This window comes from Hyperolius riggenbachi, chromosome 1 (genome assembly GCF_040937935.1).
Source record: "Hyperolius riggenbachi isolate aHypRig1 chromosome 1, aHypRig1.pri, whole genome shotgun sequence".
Lineage (NCBI taxonomy): Eukaryota > Metazoa > Chordata > Amphibia > Anura > Hyperoliidae > Hyperolius > Hyperolius riggenbachi.
Genome location: NC_090646.1, coordinates 274238223 through 274260395, shown reverse-complemented (window position 1 = coordinate 274260395; position 22173 = coordinate 274238223). Strand labels below are relative to the sequence as shown.

At 42.4% G+C, this 22173-nt stretch overlaps 1 protein-coding gene across 1 annotated transcript in view; it reads left to right on the top strand.

Moving 5' to 3' along the window:
- PRAG1 (PEAK1 related, kinase-activating pseudokinase 1) overlaps positions 1–22173 on the top strand; it is a 61005-nt gene that overhangs the window by 30320 nt on the left and 8512 nt on the right. The window contains exons 4-5 of the mRNA XM_068233604.1: positions 11862–12037; positions 20400–21139. Coding sequence (XP_068089705.1) covers positions 11862–12037; positions 20400–21139 — 916 coding nt within the window. The remainder of the gene's footprint in view (positions 1–11861; positions 12038–20399; positions 21140–22173) is intronic.

Below are 22173 nucleotides of genomic sequence, written 5' to 3'. Positions count from 1 at the left end.
ACTTGCGTCCGATACTTAAAAAAATATTCAGAAACATTTGGGCCACTGTAGAATAGGGTTGCAACAGTATGAAATTCCACAGTATGATAACTATCTAAAAAAAATAGCATGGTATATCGTATTATACAATTATTTGGACCCGGGGGCCCCCCTTACATAAATAAATGTGCCCCCCCCCCCCCCCCCCCATAGTGTGGGGTGCCCCAGTCCCACGGAATACATATGATTAAAGGGGAACTGAAGAGAGAGGTATATGGAGGCTGTCATGTTTATTTCCTTTTAATCAATACCAGTTGCCTGGCAGCCCTGCTGGTCTATTTCTCTGCAGTAGTATCTGATTAAAACCAGAAACAAGCATGCAGCTAGTCTTGTCAGATCAGACTTATAAGTCTGAACCACTGAAACACCTGATCTGCTGCATGCTTGTTCAGGGGCTATGGCTAATAGTATTAGAGGCAAAGGATCAGCAGGGCTACCAGGCAACTGGTATTGTCTAAAAGGAAATGAACATGACAGCCTCCATATACCTCTCTCTTCAGTTCCCCTTTAAGCCACCGGGAGATTTGGATGCCGGGTAAAACTGTAAAAAGGCTTACCCTGCTCCTGGTGGCGTTAGGAATAGGTGTAGCCAGTAGTAGGTGGCCGCAGCATAGGTAACCAGGGATAGGTGTAGCCAGGATAGGTGCCCCCAGTATAGAGAGCCGGGGGGGGGAGACGAAGTGGCGGGGGTACAAATACTCGCCAGCAGGTCCTGCATGGTTGTACTGGCTTCTTTCTGTGTACTGGCGCTGTTTCAGGTAAATTGTATGCAAGAACAGAAAGGAGGAAGAAGCCAGTACAAGCGTGCAGGACCCCCTGGCTACATCGCATCCCCACCGCTACACAAATGTACTATGAATAGGGACTGGGACCAATTTGCAATGTTTTTGCTTGTGTTTCAGATCAAAAGCCATTCCAAAAATGCTTTGCCAGTGAATGTCAATGGTGGGAAACCCACCATTAGGGCTAATCGCAATTGCAGGGCATGCAGCATTTTGGTCGCATTTGCGCTCCAATGCAAAGGATATGAGCTGCTGCAAGGTGATTTTACAGTGATTTGGGGGCTGAATGTTTTTGTTTTTTATAAAGTTTTTAATATACTCCCTGGGTCTCCCGATGTCTGGCTTCTGTCCGCAGCCTCGCCCCCTAACAGAAGAGGTCACAGGCGCTTCTTTGACTGGAGCTAGTGAAGCTCCTGTGATCTCTTCTGCTGGGGGTGATGCTACAGGCAGAAGCTGGATATTGGGACACCCGGTGAGTAAATAAAAGTTTTACACAGGCAAATCGGAAGCATTGTATATAATGCCTACACACACCTGATTTCTTCAAACTACGGGTCGTCAGACCCACCCGCGGCCGTTCTGATGACAGTTTTCCCGTGTGTACAGCCTGTCGGCAGGCTGATAAGACTGGTGTCGACTGTACCACTGGGCGGATCGATCAAAACCAGCCTTATCAGCCTGCCGATAGACTGTACACACGGGCAAACTGTCATCAGAACGGCGCACCCCGTGGGCAGGTCTGACGACCCGTAGTTTGAAGAAATTAGGCATGTGTACGCACCTTAAGCCTTCGCGGTTCTGCAACTGTGGCAACATACAAACATCTGTAGGAGAGCTTGTATTGGGCACCTTTCACACATGACAGAATTTGCATTCGATTCGCGTTTTTGCATAGTCACATTCACCACACATGTAATGCAAGTCAATGGGATTGCATTAGACTTGCGTTGTTGTTTGAATTTTTGCATGCAGATTTTCTGCGGAAAAGAAAAAACTGAGTATGCTTTTTTTCGCACGGACATGCAATTCGCATGTAATGCACATCTATGGGAATTGCGAAAATGTGCATTCTAAATGCAAAATGTATATGCAAATGTGAAGTTTATTACATACAATATCATATTGACTTCATTGATGTGCATGGATAAAGGACAATGTGAAAAATTTGCATGAAAATATGAGAAAAAAATTGGAGCCTAAAACCGTTGCAAATAGAAAAACGTGACTAGAAATCACAAAGATAAGTGTGAAAGCTGCCTTAATGAAGCCAGGTAGCACAAATACATCTAGTCCAAGGCAAGTTTTAGTGGGTGACTGAAATGGCTTCCTAATACCAAGACATATTCTGGATTCACACTTTCTGGAGTGGTACTATATACCTATTTATACACTATACTGCTCTGGGAAAGGCTCCATTGTTGGCCGGTACCCGGGAGCGGATCTCTGCCGTTCTGTCAGATAAATGGCAAATCCGCTTCTCAAGAAAACTGTACCTGTTTGAATTGTGTGTTGTGGAAACGCAAAAAAAAAAAAAAAAAAAAAACAGGGACAGTAAGCTTGTGTGAACAGGCCCATAGGAAAGCATTAGCTTGTTCTGTATGTCCACTGTCATCCACTGCAGGAAATGTTCTGGCAGTATAGCTAGTGTGAACCCCAAGCCTCAACGAGAAAATCAACTTTTCTTAGAATTCCTACAAACATACTGTTTATCAGCAGGAATTTCCAATCACCACGTGGAATGCGCAATCACACCAAAAATTGTGCATGCCGGCAATTGCGTTTGAAAATTTAAAAAATGCTAACAGAAAATGAACACCATGATTACATGTTAATTGTGATGCTGTTACCATCAGCAAAACGGGATGAACCACTTTTTTGAGTGGATTGTAGCTAGTGGAAAAGGGCCAAAATTGATGCACTTCCTTTGCCAGCCTGGAATCTCTACTTTTTTATGGGGGTATAGACTGCCTAGAAACTTCCCATCTTGCTGCAAGAGTAATTAGCAGCACAAAGTAGGAACCTGTTACCCCTTTTTCACACCTGAACTAATCTAGTGATGGGCAAGAAACTTGTACTCTCCTCTATCAAAGTCCCTGTTTGTAACAGTGTTAAATAACTGCGTTTTTACAAGCATGCTTTACATTCTTACCTGCAAGTAAGCTGAAACCTGGCATGCCATTAACCCCTGCAATGAACAGAGCTGAACTGAAGGGATTACCTTTTCCTCAGCAATGATTGAGTTTATTTTAAACAGCCTATAGGCAGCTGGTGCTCACTCATCTCACACATGGGATTTACGCCTGATGAATTATAGACAGTACTTAACATTATGTAACAGAGATGTTTTATGTAATCACGTGCCCACTTTTCCTTTCCATGAGGAACTTATGTCTGCGGTGTCCTTTATGCTTTGCTAATATGTAAAAGGTCAGTTCATATGTGTGACTTTTGTCTAACTATTATCATCACCCTCTTCCCAGCAGTCATCACAACATTCCTGACAGGCATTGTGCAGCAAGATGGCTGTGTAACTGCACAGCATATACAAGTGTGTGACTTGATAGCTCCTGTCACTGACCTGTGTCACAAGATGAATGGGATCATTGACTCAGAATGCACAAAAGGTTGTCTGTTTGGTTTGGTTAACACAAGACTGTGAACGTTATCTCCATTTCTCACATCCCTCACAGACTACAAGATGACACTCCTGAATTGTAACATTTCTCTTGGTTTAAATGTTATCATCTTTTATGTTGCCCATGGTAAGGAAAGGGTAAATGTGACAAAAGTCCAGCCTTCTTAATTTATATACCACCGTCATTTTCTTTGTCACTGATTCATACAGTTTATGTGGACATCAAAGTGGATGCTGGTGATAAACTATTATGTAGCACACTAGCAATTCTTTTATCCAGCCTTTCTATAGCACTGACATATTACACAGTGTTTTACATAGTACATTTCAACAAATCGCATCGTGTAATTGTGCCTCATAGGTCCCTGTCAGAATTTAGTGTCAATCTGGCGTGAAGCCAATTAACCAACCAGTGTTTTTCAGGTGTGGAAGGAAAGAGAAGTTTAAGTATTTATGTAGCACCGACACATTACGCAGCGCTGTACAGAGTATATTGTCTTGTCACTAACTGTCCCTCAGAGGTGCTCACAATCTAGTCCCCACCATAGTCATATGTCTATGTATGTATCGTGTAGTGTATGTATCAGTCTAGGGCCAATTTTAGGGGGAAGCCAATTCACTTATCTGTAAGTTTTTGAGGTGTGGGAGGAAACTGGAATAACCAGAGGAAACCCACACAGACACGGGGACAACATCCAAACTCCTTGCAGATGATGACCTGGCTGGGATTCAAACCAGAGACCCAGCACTGCAAGGCAAGAGTGCTAACCACTATGCCACCGTGCTGCCCAAGAGAAGAAAAAGAAGTTCCTAGAAGGGACCCACACAAACACAGGGAGAGCATACAAACGCAAGTTCAAATACCAGCAAATGTCCTGGCTGGTATTTGAGCCAGGGACTTCAGTGCTGCAAGAGGAGGGCTAAACAGTTATGCCCTGTACTTTATATATCAATAGCAGAAACAGAACCCTTTACATACAATTATTAGTTAATAATTTTAATGAAAAATATGTTATATATTATTTAAGGTTGTAAGATGCTTGCCTGATTGGGCACCTGGGACATTTGCGTTTATGCCTTTAACCGCGTTAAGCAGAATTTCGTGCATAAAAGTCTTATGCGAGATGAATAGAGCGTAATGGTAGGCATGAAATGTATTGCATTACGCTCTACTCATCATGCATAAGACTTTACGCACCTAATTCTGCTTAATGCAGTGTCGTGCCTATCCCCATTTGTGGCTAGAAACATTTGAGTTATTATTATGTATAGCACTACCATCCGTTGCTGTGCTTTATAGTACATAGTCACATCACTAACTTGACCCACAGAAGAGCTCCCAAAGAATCCCTACTATAGTCAATAGTCCCTACCCTAGTCTAAGGACAATTTTGTGGGAAACCAGTTAACTAGAGATGGCAGTTCAGCAGGGTGAATAGGCTTGTGAACCACTGAACGCTTGCAAGCCAAAGCGTACGGTGTTCACGCCATTCCATTTCATGATCACCATTCCACCTGCTTGCCATCCAGGATTTTCTGTCCCCTTTTCCAGCGGCTCGCAGACATCCACACCAGGAGCATAGAGAGCTGGATGGGCAGTCCCATCCAGCCTACCCATCCAGCTCTCAATGGTCCTGGATGGTAAGAAGGCAGGAAGAGGTGACCCATGCTGGTAGCCAGCACTGCTGCAGTGCAGTTTGGCGGCCAGCAAGTGATCAGCATGCAAGCTAGGTGAGCTGATCTAATGTGAGCTCCCCACTACTAGCATTAAGAAGCTACTGGTTGCTGTGAGGAAGGAACTTTCAACTTTTTGATTGCAAAAATGCAGATTTGAAATACACAAAACATTGTGCATTGGAGGATTTCACGGCCTGTGATGTTTATAGGTAAAGTGTAGCTTTTCATCATCCGGTTGTACCTGTATATGGGCAAACTGAGGTGTACGTGGACGCCGATTGCGTGCTGTGGAACTACTGCCCAAACAGTGCTTGACATTGACTCATGTATTATGGCCCATACTCACGGGCTACAATTGTCACCGTAACCACGTGGCACGCGCGTGTTGCGACGACGGGTCGCCCGTGAGTATGGTGCGCGTGCGCCCCGAACCGCTGCTGTCGACAGGCGATTGGCGCGGTCAATCTCCTAGCGACAGTTCCCGTCTCAACTGTCGCTAGTCCGAGTGTGTATGCGGACTAGCGAAAGCAACCTAATAGACCGTACACTGAGTTTCCGGCAGGGGGGGAGGAACGTCGGCGACACCTTCCGTCGCATCACTATCCCTCTTCCGCGTGTGTGTATGCGGAGGGACCTGGCGACGAGCTGTCGCCGAACTGTCGCACACACGCTCCCGTGTGCTAGCGACGGGCTACATTAGTAGCTCGTGAGTATGGGCCATTAGGTACATCTTTGAAACTTTGGTAATTTTAGAAAGAGCTGAGAAGGGTCCTATTGTCAATTACACCAATAAACATGGCCATTAGTGTCAGCCGTATATATTATGCCAATAATAGGGAGCGTTACAGCAAGTTTCTGTGTTGACCTCTGCATAGTAACGTTTATACACTTAATACTTCAATCAGCTGAAATGGGGCATATTAGCATTTCAGCTGACCATCTGCTGCAGGTTATCAGACTGAATATCTGAATGAAAGTTTTTCTCAGCTAGAAACTCGCATCCTTTTGTTCCAGCACCAGGGGAGCGTTGCCTACTCATTTCAGCCCACTCAGCGGTAAAATAAGTTCTATTCAGTGCTGCTGTGGCTCACCACCTGCTGGAGTCAATAGACCTGCACATGGCGTGCTGGCTGTAAGAAGGCTTTCTAATGTCTTTGAGCCTCATGCTTTCCTAGTGGTTCTGGGTCACCATGAGCTTCTTGGGTACGCTGTACCTATGCAAAATAAAACACTTCACACTAAAGCTACTTTGTATGCAGCCAATTTATTTTATGTTATGCTGGGACCACACAATGCAATTTAACGTTCCGATCGATTGGTAATCCGACTAAGTTGTATTGTGTATACGTGTCCAAACTTTACAAAAGGTTTTCTCATTAAAACCTTGAAAAATTGATCCCTTTATCGATCAGAAACAGATCGGATAGATCGGAAATAATTGTCTGATTCCCATCGATCGGACGGGAAGTTGCATCCTGTGTTCCTGGCATTAAAGTGCAGCTAATGGGAGTAGTTGTAATAATTCACACATCAACTAGCATTCATAAATGCTTTCAGCCCATCGGTATGCACAAAGAAATTGCCAGGCACTTTGAAACTACCTGACCAAGATACAGAACTTTGTTTTTAGAACAGATTGATCTACATTGTTCTTGATTTAACCACTTCGCATCCAGACCTTGTTTCCCACTTATGGACCAGAGCAGTTTTGACAGTTTAGCTATTTCCTTATTTAATCAAAAATAACTTTATCCCTACTTACGACACAGAAATTAAATATATATTGTTTTTTTCATGGCAAACTAGGCTTTCATTGTATGCCCTCAAACAATTTTGTTTTCTACTAATTTTTTAATGGGAAAACAAGGAAAAAAATAGAAAAAAAAACCCATTATTTCTCAGTTTTACCAATTCCAGTTTAAAAATAAAAAAAAAATAAAGTGCTACTGTAGATTTTGTTTAGCTATTCTTACTGCTTATAACACAATTTAGATTATGTTCCTGTCACAATTTAGGGTGAGGATATTTGCTTCTGAAATAATGCTACAGAGTGAATTTTTCACTATGAATTGAGAAAATAAAAGTATTTTTAATGGTAAAAATCAATCTCATTAGCTCAGGAAACATATATTCCTATTCACCAATTAGTGCTGCATCAGATAGTGCTAGAAATGTGCACAGGAGCAATCCCAATCCTGCACAGCACTGCTTCTGCTACAAGATGTATATCTACCAACTCGTGGCTTAGATGAAGTCACAGAGGACGTAGATATACTGAAGTGGTAGATAGTGGTTAAACTATTTTTTTTTTAATTTTTAGTATCGCATGGTTTAGACTGCAATGATGTAGGGCAGAGTAACAACCTTTAAAAGGACCAACATTAAAAAAAAAATAGTTTAACTCAAGAATAATGTAGGTACATCTCTTCTAAAAACGGGAACATTTGTGGCAGAACTAGCCTTGTTTTAAAATTTTGAGTTTGAGTTAAACTGCTCTGACAAGGCCATTTTCAGAATACCCCCAAGGCCAGGGCACTGTGATCTGAACAGCCAGGTCTATATCTGATTACATATCTGAACTCTTGCACAGGACAGAAGAAAAACATCAAGAAATGCAGCCTGTATGTATTTAGAGAGTTTAGCCTGTCTAAAGCCCAATCTACACGATACAATTCTTTATACGATTCGATTATTATTCTATTTACGATCTGATTAAATCCAACATGTCCGATCAGGATTCGATTCAATTCAATTTGATTTGCCATTGCAAAACAATGGCAAATCGAATTGAATCAAATCCTGATCAGACATGACAGATTTAATTGAATCGTAAATAGAATCGTAATTGTATCGTGTAGATTGGGCTTAATTCCCCCTCATCTGTGATTGTAATTTGGTCTCTTAGCTGTGTCTCTTAAGGGGCCCATACACTCAGCCGATTTTCTGGCCGACCGATCGATTGATCGTTTGCAAATCGGTTGACCAATCGACCGATCGATGGCCGATTTCGATCGATTTTGATGGATTTGCATCGAACTGGCTGGGTGGAAAATCTAGGTCGATCTGATGAGATTGCTTATCAGTTTGCATTGGCCTTAATGGAAATCTGATGGCAAAAAAATGCCATCAGATCGAATTTCAATAGATTTCAAACTGAAATCTATTGGAATTCTATCCTGGTAAAAAATGTTCTAAAAACGCATCAGATAGATCATCAGATGCATTTCTTATCTATCTGCTGCCAATCTGACGAGTGTATGGGCACCTTTAGCTGTGTCCGCTACCTTCTCAGCAGTGCCATCTAGTGACTGGAGCAAGCTGTGGCACTGGATGTAAACAAATGGAAGTCTGCTTTTCAGATCCCACTGTGCCTGTGGGTGTGGATTTGGTGGGAGCAGGTACCTGGAGTGTGTAGCGACATTCAGAAGGCTGAGCAGAGCATTTTGGACAATCATATTTTATTGTGAAATCTTCTTACTCTGTTTTGATTAAATGTACAAACCTCCTTTTTTTTATTTATTTTTTTTTTTTTTTCATTGTAAATTCTTCAGTACTGTTTCATCCATGGCTGTGCTGAGCTAACAGGGTGCTTCCTTTGTCTTGATTACTGTGGTGTTTAGTGATCAATCATATGAGTCATATTTAGACATCAGGGGCTGCTATGGAGATGGTATGCACTTTCCACGCACTTCTTCCTGGCATGGACTGAGCCGCATTTATCTGAGGCAGATCCTCTTCCAGTCATGGGGTCCAGGCTGGTGTTTTTTGTGAGCCAACTTCAAAGCCTTACATGGCATTTGTTTTATAATTCTCAGCAATAGAGCTGCGGAAGAGGGGGATGTAAGTTATGCAAAGAATGCCTTGTGTCCTTGAATCCAGAGATTGAGTCAATGACCTGCTACCTTCTGTGCCACCTATTCCCACAGCCTCCATGGCAAGTTTCTGGAAGGAGGCCTAGTCACATTCCATTCTGTAGCCCTTAGCCTTCCAGTATTGCAGCTGCTTTTTAGCAACAAGCCTAAAAAGGGCTTCATGTTCACAGCCCAAAAAGTGCAGAAAGTAGTCCTTGAGGTATAATCGGAATTCGTACAATCTTTAGCACTGCCTTTGCCACAATCATCTTTGTGATTCCACTGCAGAATGTGTAAATATAGAAGAGGAAGAAGGTTAATGATTGTTAATGTTCCACAGAGAACAAACATTCCCAGTGACAATGTCTGCTTTCACAAATATTCTGCTTAATTACACTAGGCCTGAGTTGCTTCTCCACATATTTCTGCAGAGATTTTAGCTTTTATCTTTTTTGTTTTGTACCTGTTCCAAGTGTAATCACCCAGAAATATGTACAGCATTAGCCAAGCAGAGTTTTGTCTGCAGGATCTCAAGTGTATGAAAGGAATTGTCTGTGGTTTGTGTCCTTTTGTTAATCTCTCTCATGTCTTGAGCTGTAAATTACCCAGTATGTGTTATTACCTAAAGGGGAACTCGGGTGTAAGTATAAAACTAGTATTGTGTTCCATGGTATGTAGATATGAAAAGGAGCTCTGTTCTTAATACACTCATAATTCCCCCCTTGACTTTGTTTGAGAGTCATGCACCTGGAAATAGCATGCAGCCAGTGGAGTCAGACCAGAGTCAAAGCCAGTGACTTAAAGTAAATTTGAAACCGCTGTAAAAGGCAAAAACAGATCCCTATAGAGAGGGAAGGCTCTGGATCACATTACTATTATCATCATTTATATAGCATTGAGCCTACCCTCTCCTCTCCATGTCCCCATTCCAGCGCAGTCACCCGTTCAAATCTGCTGCCTCTGAGAGCTCCTGGGAGGGTTTGGAAGCACTTGTATCCTCGAGTGCTTGTCGCCTGTCTTTGGAAGCACTTGGGGACACGAGTGCCTCCGATGCTCTTCAAAGGTGTATGACTAACCATGGTCACCAGTTCAGCAGTATTTTAGTAATTTGGGCCCAAATAACATTATTAGGAGGCTGCTTCCTCCCACCGCCACACCAGTCATTTTAGAGAAGTAGCAAGTAGAGAAGTAGCATAGTCATTTTGTTTGTGGCCTCTCTAAAGGTGGGTACACACGTCAGATAAAAGTCTTTGGAAAATGAAAGATCACAGACCAATTTTACCCCCTTTCATGTAGTATGAGAGCCATACTCTACACAGTCTATTCTATGGAGCTGAACTCCCCATCAAATAAAAATCTTTGCAAGATGCTGTACACAAAGACCGCTGTACACATGCAACAGATCAGTATCTGCAAAAGATCTGTTCCTGCAAAAGATCCATTCCTGTAAAACGCATTCATAGTCTATATCTGCAGATCTCATACACACCTTGTTTAACGGACAATTATCTGTAGATCAGATCCACCAGGTTGGATCTTCAGATCGGCAGATAATTGTCTGATCTGCAGATGAATGTCCATTAAACAAGGTGTGTATAGGATCTGCAGATATCATAGACTATGAATGCGTTTTGCAGGAATGGATCTTTTGCAGGAACAGATTTTTTGCAGATACTAATCTGTTGAATGTGTACAGCATCTTTGTGTCCAGCATCTTGCAAAGATTTTTATTTGATGGGGAGTGCAGCTCCATAGAATAGACTGTGTAGAGTATGGCTCTCATAATAGATGAAAGGGGGTAAAATTGGTCTGTGAACTTTCATTTTCCAAAGACTTTTATCTGACGTGTGTACCCACCTTAAGTCTAGTGCTGGATAATAATGAGGTTGTGGTTATCTCCTTACCTGAACAGTTCCATATAAAGTGCAGAGAATGTGTGTCTTGCCTATGTAGTTGCTACATTGAAGCATTATTGTTCATCGTAAGCACTAGGCACAGGCTTACTTTCATTATTAAGTGACAGTAGGCAAAGCTATGCAGATAACTTCTCTATCTCTGTAGCCAGTTGGGCATGCAAAATTATTGGATTTATGGATAATTTTTTTTTTTTTTTTTTTTTTACATGAGATAAAACATTCAGTGCAATATCTGCATCTGGGCTATTGTATGATAAAAAGTTTAAGGCGTCATGGACTTTTCTTATGAGGAAGCCAATGTACCTTGATCATTTGAAACATTCAATAACTCCCAACCCCAAAGAAAAAAAAAATAATCTGAAGCACTTTTTAACAACTTCTGACCTATCAGCAATAGGGCAGAAAATACTAATCCAAGTCAATATTTTGTTAGATTTAACACCTGTGGTGTAGTTGCAGTGTAAATATGTGCAAAGATTGTGTTCACTATGCTGTTGCCTTACACAGGGTGGAACCAGTGCTTTTCTTTCTGCTTCAGCTGAAAAGTACATTTTTGAGGAGAGGAGAACCAGTTTTTCTTCTCACAGATTTGCAGCTAAAGCATGGAAAGCAGGAAGTGACAGGTCCTGCATCCTGTTCTGTTCACTTTAGGAATTTGTGTTCTGCTCTTAATGTCTGTCCTCCAGATAAAGCTATTCCTAGAAAATGAGGCACAGGGGATTCCTTCAGTGCCAGTAAAGTTTCTGTACTTAGTCTGGTTAGTCCCTTATCTGTTCAGGGTTAACATACATAGTGTACTTGTTTCTTGTTTTTATTTATTTATTAGAACTGTCTTGAATTGTGCCTGTACAAGTTTTTCTGCCTCTGCGTTCTTCTAAATATTGTATAGTTCATTATGGAGCTTTGTAGAAAACATGCAAGGAATAATGTTAATTGAAATTACCATGTTTTTTTTCCCAAGGCAAACCAAGCTGAACAAGAGTAGCTGTGAGCTGGAGAATATCAGTCTTGGCTCAGTGGAGAGCTTAGGAGAATCTTTTAAGGGCACCAATGTCTGCAGTTCAAACATGAACATCAATGTCAGCTTCAGTACTGAATCTATGGACAGCTTGGATTCCAGGACCTGCAGTGAAGGAGGTAGGAGAACATTGCTAGTGTCTAGATTGTCAGACTGAAATATGAGGTCTCAAATGCAGCCGTGACTATGGAATTTTGAAGATCTTTTCACATTTTTAGACAAATCTTCTAGTATAATTTATAATGCCCTTTAAAATAGCTGAAATGCTGCACTCTATTCCATAACCACTTCAGCCTTCAGTCGTTATCACTTTATGCATCCGAGCAATGTTCACCTCCCATTCATTAGCCTATAACTTTATCACTACTTATCACAATGAACTGATCTATATCTTGTTTTTTCCGCCACCAATTAGGCTTTCTTTGGGTGGTACATTTTGCTAAGAGCCGCTTTGCTGTAACTGCATTTTAACAGTAAGACTAAGAAAAAAACTGAAAAAATTCATTATTTCTCAGTTTTCAGCTATTATAGTTTTAAAATAATACATGCCTCCATAATTAAAACTCACGTATTGTATTTGCCCATATGTCCCGGTTATTACACCGTTAAAATTATGTCCCTATAACAATGTATGGCGACAATATTTTATTTGGAAATAAAGGTGCATTTTTTCCGTTTTGCATCTATCACTATTTACAAGTTTAAAATAAAAGAATATAGAAATATTTCATCTTTACATTGATATTTAAGAAGTTTAGACTCTTAGGTAAATATTTACATGTTTTTTTTTATTATTATTATGGAAATGTTTTTTTTTTATATTAAACATTTTATATGGGTATTTTTTGGGAAGGTGGGATGTAAACAGTACTTTTATAATGTAAATGTGTGAGTTTTTTATTTTTTTTACTTTTAGTTGTAGTTTTACTTTTTGGCCATGAGTTTGTTTACATGACGTCACTCTAAGCGTAACATACGCTTAGAGGGACGCATGGGGGACGCAACAGCCAGAAAAAGCGGAGCTTCTGAGAGAAGCTGTTGCGTTTTCTGCGGGGGAGAGGAGTCAGTGATCGGGCACCATAGCCCGATTCACTGATTCGTGGGCTAACGATCTGCGGCCGGGAGCGCGCGGACGCGCACATGGCCTCCTGGGCGTAGCTAGTACGTCCAGGAGGCCACAGTAGTTAAAGGATACATCCTAGCAAAAAAAAAAATGCTTACCTGAAGCTTCCTCCAGCCTCTGGCAACCTATCTGTCCATCGCTCCAGTGTCCCCAGATCCCCTCCATTGCAGATGCCGAGCTCGTGATCGCACTCCGGAGCGTTCTGCACGGTGGTGCGCTCACGCAGACGCAGTAGCTGCCAAATCTGCGTCTTCAACAGAGGGGATCCGGTGAGACCGAAGCTGTGGCGAGGGACAGATAGGCTGCCAGGGGCTGGAGGAAGTACCAGGTAAGTAAAAAATTTTTATTTTTTTCTTAGATGTATCCTTTAAAGTGTACCTGAGGTAAACCTTGGGTTAAAAACCCATATCGAAGAGGGAAGACGTTGTCTTGTAGATGCATCACACGTCATCCTCCAGACCTCTGTTACTGCTTGTTTACCCCTAAAAAGAAATATGACGAGGTTGATGGATTGAACAATTGGGACCGCACTCTTCTTCATGCACGAGTATGGCCGCGCCTGCACAGTAAGTCGGAGCCGCTTATGCACAAGTAGCTTCATGCTTCTCCGAAGACGCAACCCTGCTCATGCGGTTGCACTCACCCACAACTGTGCATGAAGTGGAGTGCGACCTGGATCTTCAAGAAAATCCCCTCGAGTAGCGGCAGAGGCAAGGAGGACACAGGAAACCTCTCCAAAGGCTTCCCTCTTTCTGGGTAAGTATGTGTTATTTGACCTGAGGTTTGCCTCACTTTAATTCTGACTTCACTCTCTTTATTGTAGAGGCCTTTAAAGCGGAATGTAACCCTGCATTTCAACTTTGCTCTAAAACATTATTTACAGCATATTCTATGCAACCAGCATTTTTTTTTATTAGACCAGCATTGAAAGGGTTACACACAGAGCTAAAGTTCTGTGGATAGCAATGCAGACTCCTCCGAAGTTTAGATAGATACATTTAAGTAAACACAATGCAACAAGTGTGGAATGTGACACCCACTCTCTGACTGTGCAGGAGCTGGAGGACAGCCAGAGTGTGTAACATTCACCACTTGTTACATTGTGTTTACTTAAATGTATCTATGTAAACTTCGGATGTGTCTGCATTTCTATCCACGGAACTTTAAAGCTCTGTGTGTAACCCTTCCAATGCTGGTCTAGTTAAAAAAAAAAATGCTGGGTGCATATAATATGCTGTAAATAATGTTTTAGAGCAAAGTTGAAATGCAGGGTTATATTCCGCTTTAATAGCAAGTCATAAGCCATGTATGCATGCTAGATAAAAGTCAATGCAAATGAAGGCATTGTCAATGCAGTTATTCATCAGAAGCAGTCCAGGGTGAAAAGATATCTACCAACTACTGTGCTAGGGTGCAACAATGATCTTTCCTTGGATACATTCAGCTGACTATTGTTCATTTAAGGGTGAACAAACCTCATTAGTTCAACTATGATGGTTGGTGGATATGCCTATCTACCCCACATAAACTTTAAATAAATGTCTCCATTCTGTTTCTTTGCAGTCTGTTCAATGTTGCGCACAACTGTGTCATTGCACTGTGTGTAGAACCATTGCACATTACATTGTCGGGAGTTGTTCATTCATCTGGAATCATTCATATTTAAGGACTTTTATCTATCAGGTGTACTTAGCTTTAATAACACACAGAGCACAGCAGTGGTGCAGAAACTCACAGCAGATGATCACTTCAACTAGGTCTGGGAATAGAGGAATCCCTACTGCTTACTAAAGGATGTTGCAAAAGGGTCAGCTGGATAGCATACTGGTAATTTGGGATTTGAGCCTTTGACAAGGGTTTGAATCCTGGCTCAAGCCATTATGTAAAACAGTATGGAGTCTTTGGGCAAAGATCCCTAATGAACCTCGTCATCTGTGGTGCACCCTAAGTGGCTGCAGCCCTGAAGCACTTTGAGTCTGCCAGGAGAAAAACCCAATATACATTTTCTGTGTCTTGGCTACTCATTGCCTCTTTCAGTTATTACTGCTTAAACAGTAGAAGCTGAGTTTCAGGTAGACTTATAATTATACAGGAGAAACTTAATATACAGTAGGATGCGAAAGTTTGGGCAACTTTGTTAATCATCATGATTTTCCTGTATAAATCATTGGTTGTTAGATAAAATGTCAGTTAAATAAATCATATAGGACACACACACACACACACACACACACACACACACACACACACACACACACACACACACACACACACACACACACACACACACACACACACACACACACACACACACACACACACACACACACACACACACACACACTGATATTTGTGAAGTGAAATTGAGTTTATTGCATTTACAGAAAGTGTGCAATGATTAGATTGGATCAGAATGGGTGAACGATGCACAGTGATTCCATCTGCAGCAAGATGATGTTGTAGGTCTTTGGTGCTGGTCTGTGGGTTGACTCTGACTGTTCTCTCCATTCGTCGCTTCTGTATATCTGAGATTTGTCTTGGTCTTCCACTTCGAGCGTTAACTTGAACTGAGTCTGTGGTCTTCCATTTCCTCAATATGTTCCTAACCATGGAAACTGGCAGCTGAAATTTCTGAGACAGCTTTCTGTATCCTTCCCCTAAACCATGATGGTGAACAATCTTTGTCTTCAGGTCATTTTGAGAGTTGTTTTGACACCCCCATGTTGCTACTCTTCAGAGAAAATTGACCCCTTAAATACTCTTTCTCATAATTGAATTCACCTCTGTATGTAGGTCAGGGGTCACTGAGCTTACCAAGCCAATTTGAGTTCCAATAATTAGTTCTTCAGTTTTTTGAATCAATAAAATGACAACCGTGCCCAAATTTATGCACCTGCCTAATTTTATTTAAACAATTATTGCGCACTTTCTGTAAATTCAATAAACTTAATTTCACTTCTCAACTATCGCTGTGTGTGTCTCCTATATGATATATTTAGCTGGCATTTTTTTTATCGTAACAACCAACAATTTATACAGGAAAATCTTGACAATTAACAGGGTTGCCCAAACTTTCGCATCCCACTGTATGTGAAATCTTTTACCTGCCAAAAAGCCATTTTTATTCTGTCCAGCATCCAGCCAGTCTTTTGATTCATGTATCTCAGTCACACAGCACAGCCAACATCTACACCCTTGTGCTGTTTAAACCCTCCTGATGGACAGTACACACCTTCCCCAGCCTGCTTACTGGATATTACAGAGAATTAACCTGCTGAAGAGTCCTCTTTTTGTCTTTCAAAAGCATTGGTTTGTTTTACAGAACATTTGGGGGATGGCAGGCCTTGTTACTGCCCCCCTCCCCCTCCGGCATGCTACTCCAAGAGTGGTCATGTGAAGTACTGCATAAGAGAGCTAGAGTCTCCCAAAGTGCACAGGGAGTATCTGTCACAGCTAAGATTTGATGGTGGCAGCTGTGTGCTTGGTGGCATGAGGGAGGCATTTTCATTCCCCTACCTTAGTCCAGGTTCTTGTTAAAGGGGCCCATATATGGTACCTAACGATTTTCCTGCCAAAATACGGGCGTTTCGATCACTGTGATCGAAACGGCCGTGAAATCGCAGCGCACACCGCTGACAGAATGATTGATTTCCGTCCGAAATCCATCGTTCCCGTCGACTCCCGTCGATCCATTCTTGCGGAAGATTTTTCTCGGGCGCCGGCGGGTCGGGAGTGCGCCGATAGCGGCGTTCAAATGCCCGACGACCGACGCAATACAGCGGAGATACATTACCTGCTCCGCCAGCGCGAGTCCCCGCTGTCACCTCCCGGCTGGCATCTTTTCCGCATCCCGGCATCCAGCATAACTTCCTGTGTCACTGCAGTGACAGCGGAAGTACAAATAGAGGGCGCTCTATTTGAACTTCCGCTGTCACTGGAGTGACAAAGTTATATGCGGATGCCGGATGTGTGATGCGGAAGGTGATGGGAGAAGATGCCAGCCGGGAGCCGATGCGGAGAAGATGCCGGGACCAGGCGGAGAAGTAGACAGCGGTGGACCAGGGCACTCGCGCTGGCCGGAACAGGTAATGTATGAAGGGGGAGGGGGGGGGGGGGCGGCAGCAGCGGCAGCTCCACAGAATGTGATCGGTTTCAGGCTGAAATCGATTCACAATCTGTTTGCAGTAAGGTGGCCATACGATCCCTCTCTGATCAGATTCGATCAGAGAGGGATCTATCTTTTGGTTGAATCTGATGGCAAAACGACCAGTGTATGGCCACCTTAAGAAGATTGTTGCATTGGTCAACTGTACTTCGCTTTTAAGCCAGAGAATTTAGGCGGTAAATAAAACTGATGACCTTTATTCTGTTGTTGTTTCCTGCCCTTTTTTTAAAATGTGAAATCATGATAGGTGTATCAGCCATCTAAGGGCGTATATAAACATTCTGTAAAATACCTGTAGAACAATTGTGAAATGAACAAAGTCCACTGCTGGCTGTCTTGTGTGTGAGTGACTGGTGGAAGTCACAGTGCAAATATGACAAGGCTTAGCCTGCTTTTTCTACCTGTCTGGAGGGAGTGTTACAGTGTGGACTCGGCAGAATTACACTCCTTGACCTCTGCGGAATTTAAAGTATATTGTTAGAGGGTATTCTTTTGTTGGGGTGGGATTACAGCGTAAGCAGCGTTTTGATAGAAAAGGTCAAAACAAAGTTTGGTGTCGCCCCGTTGCTGATATGAATGTGCCTCACTCAGATCTTGTCCAGGTGAGTACCAGGTACAACCTTCTCCGATACTATAATCATTCTTCTGTCTTGCTCAGTGTGGCACCTGCCTGTCACTCTTTGGCCTGGCGCACACCAGAGGAGTTTTTCTGAGCGTTTTGAGTTTTTAAATCTGCTGCTAATGTTACCCTATGTGTCTGTGCACACTGGAGCAATGAGGTTTTGTAAAAAACAAAAACATAGCATTACATTGGGAAGAGCTTTTGAAACCTCTAAAAGCTCTTTCCAATGTAATGATATGGGTTTTTTTACAAAACCTTATTGCTCCAGTGTGCACAGACACATAGGGTAACATTAGCAGCAGATTTAAAAACTCAAAACGCTCAGAAAAACTCCTCTGGTGTGCACCAGGCCTTTCAGCTGTCTTTCTGATCGTTCCAAGGTGCAAATCTCACTTTGTAAGGTTATGCAAATGGAGTCAGTATTGGATCCTAAGATCCCGTAAGCCTTGGTTAAGGCTATTGCAACATCTGCCCTCTGTTCAGAATATGCGCTTAAAATAAAAATAAGCTGCCAGATCAGGGTTCAGCAAGCTGCCACTCCCTGTCTCTGCTAATAATCCGATTCCAATGAGCCTCTTGTCACAAAGCAGCCTTGGAATGTATTTTACGCTCCTCACCTGAGCAACGCAAACAAACTTCATTACTGTGCTGGCACAAAAGCGGTTGTGCTGGTGGTTTACCGGTTATCACTTGCAGATAACTTTTACTGAAACTGAGCTGCTATTGAGAGTTTCCTATGGGGTAGATCACCGTAAAAGAAGAAATTCTTTGATTCAGGGTACTCATATTTTCAGTAATTGAAAACCTGGTAACCTAAATTCTAAACCAGCTTTATCTCATAGGATTCCAGCTGCGAACAGGCAGTACAATTTGGAGTTCAACCTTTTGGGAATAGTCCTTAATATAATACATAGTGGAGATAATAGTTGTGCAGGATCCAACTTATGTATCTCTATAATCTGTATACTGACATGCCCTGGACCCTGCTGAGTGTACTGCATGGTGGAGGATAAGCTGCCACTGATTTGCACACACATTCTGGGTCAGTGGCAAAGTGTATCTTAAGCTAGCATGCAGTATTTCCAGGGCTGTGGAGTCGGACACGGAGCAATTTTTGGGTACCGGGAGTCTGAGTCGGCGGTCTCATAAACTGAGGAGTTGGTCTGATTTTATTTTTGCACCGAATCCACAGCTCTGAGATTGCAAATAATCCAGTATAATCATCTTTGTCCATTTAACCTACTTAAAGTGGATCCGAGATGAACTTTTACTCATTGCATATTTGTGTTCCTTTCCTATTGTTTATAGGGCATTCCTCAAGCCAAAATACTTTTTTGTTTTTGTTTTAATACTCTAATTCCCTATAAGCTAAATAAGCCCCACCCACAGTTTTCAGAGAGCCTTGGCAGTAGCAAGGGCTCATGGGAGCTCAGTCTGGGCAGGAGGAGGGGGAGGTATTACTAGCCAGAGATTTCAGAGGCAGGGAGGAGGGGGGGGGGGTAGGTTTTTTTTTCAGTCTGAGTGCTGATGGTGCAGATAAGCCTGCCTCTGTGTAATGTTTACAAACAACATGGCTGCTGTTATTGTATCACAGGAAGAAATAATCATATTCTATTAAAGCAGTATGCAGACAGATTTGCTGTTTAAACCATCTAAACTGTACATAAGATATATAGACAAGTTACTTGTTATAGTTTAGTTTTTCATCTCGGATCCGCTTTAAAGTATCAGCACTCTCAAAACCCAATATTTTTCTCTGCAAAGTATTTTTGGTAGGCATTTATTCCAATGTCACTTTGTGTTTGTTTTTAACAGCATGAAAGTACATAGCAAAGTTATTGTTGAGTTCCCCTAACAGTACTGGTGCCACAAATACCTTTTTGTTTGTGTACCTGAAGCTTCTGTCGATGGATGTTTATATCATTCACTGTTGACTCTCTCTGGGAGTGTGACAGCACTTGATCTTAACTTGTGTGAGGGGAGATGCAGAGGCACAAATAACTCTTTAGTGTCTGGAGCAGTTGTCAGACATCAGTTAGAAACCTCAGTCCTGCAGGTATGGTTATTCACAAAATTTTCACTATGCAAAATAGTAGGCTACAAAAAACACAGGATCTCAAGCAGCTCTGGGTGCTAAGGTGAGGTAGTGCCGTGCACTAGTAGTACTACATTCTATATGTATGTCTATATTTCCTTAGATGGGCTCCAGAAGAGAAACATTTTAGTTCACATATTTTCTCAAAAGGTGGGGAGACCTTCTGACCTATGAACCCATTTCTGCATAAATGCTCTGTCCATTAGAAAGCCAAACAAAGCTCTCACTTACCAATGATTGTCCATAATCCATATTGAGCCAGAAATACAGGTTCCAATGAGCAACTTTTCTGTTAATGGACAAAATATAAATGCCAGCTCTGCAAAGAAATCTCACTTTCTCAGTCTCCTACACAATAATATTAAACTGTATGTTAAAATTCAGCAGCATTTGACCCAGCTATAAGTGAAATACTGTATCAATTTTGGATGGCGTTCTTATTTAAATGTATTCATGTTTTTTATTTCTTTTTGAAGGTCAGTCATGTGAAGCTGTTAATTCACCAACATTTCCATCAGCTGCCGAGAAGAAACATTTTGCCCAAGTTTCCTTCTCCGTGGACCCAGGCATGGAAGCTGATCGTGGTCCAGCACAGCCACCGCCGCTACCCGTAAAGAAATCTATGAACAGGGCTATCTCAGCACCTGATAATTCTGCATGGACACGTGCTTTTCCTTCCAGAAATGGAGTTAGTCCAAAAAGTGCACGACTCAATCTCAGCCAGTCTGAAAACAATGTTTGTGGAGAAGACCCTGCACCACATGCTTATCCATTAAGTCCTATGGACAGACATGCCATGTTTTCTTCCTCTGAGTCCTTAGAACAATGCTGCAGAAGCAATGGACACAGAAATGAGGTCCGGAGCAGGAACTGTCTTCAGAGTCGAGGAGCCCCTGGTCTGTCTACCTCACAACTGAGTGTCTCCAGCCATGTATCTTCTGCCTCAAATCTGCAGCTTCATCATCTTCTCAGCAACATCGACAGTAAAGAAGGCATGTATGCCAAACTTAGTGGCCTTTATGCCCAATCCACAAGACGCTTGATGAATAAATGTGAGGACTACTTCATGCGAGACCAAAAAAAGGAATTGCATTTCAATGAAACAAACTGGTCACTCTTCAAGTTAACAAGTAACAAACCATGCTGCAATGCTAGAGATGCAATTTATTACTGTGCAACGTGTGCAAAGGATCCATTGCATAATTATGCAGTTAAGGTAATTACAGTGCTTTTTTTTAATTAGATATGATATTGTCACTCTTAAGGTGCCCGTACACCTGCCTGACTTAAGTCAGCTGAGGCGGCCGATAACTACCGCCTCAGCTGATAATCAGGTGTGTGTGTATGGCCTGCCACCAACCCCCAACCTGTGAGTGGTCCGGTGGATCTACTCAACCCCAGCGGTGCCAATCCCATTGCTTGTTTTGTTGCCCTGCCCACTGTGTGACGTCATGCATGTGCTGGTCATCGCTACTCTGTTGTGCCCTCCCTCATAGCAACACAGAGCATAATCGGCTACACAGCTGACATGCGTGTGTGCAGCTCGGCCCAGCGATGTCGCCAAAGAGGTCAGGTCCTGAGCCCCGACAGGCGACATCAGTTGTTAGTGTGTACGCAGCCTAAGGGCTGATTCACTCTGCATCGGAAAAGATGAGCAAACCTGCTTTTGCATAAACCCCTTCACACATGTTCAGTCATTTGGTAAGTAACAAGCATCTACTCTCGGGTTGCAACAGAGCCGTGTGCAGGAGAATCTATTTTTGTGTTTGGTTCAAACCGAATTTCAGCACAACAAAAGATAGGAAAGGAAAAAAGGCTGCGTAGCACCCCAATGAGCAGAACTGGTCACTAGTATATCAACTATACAAACCTGCTTATATCACATTATCCACTAAAATCACACAAGTTAAAAATATTATGAGATGGCCATCCCACCATACCTGCACCACCACAAATCCACACATAACCAACTGGTCGGAAGCATATTAGGCTAGAGTAAGCAGTAGCAATGAAAAAAAATGTATGTATGGTCCATTGGCCATACAAGAGCACTCTTGCCACTCTGATATAGTCAGCATCCACATCAGAAAGTCCAGGACATAGCAGGGGGAATGAAGGCAACCTCAGAAACTGTCCAGTCTGGCCCCCATCCAGGGGGATCCCAACAAGGGCTGGAAGTCCTGGCAGTGTGTTATGACCATGGAATTTCTACCATAAAGACCAGTGGAAAGTAGTCTTTGAGGCAGGATG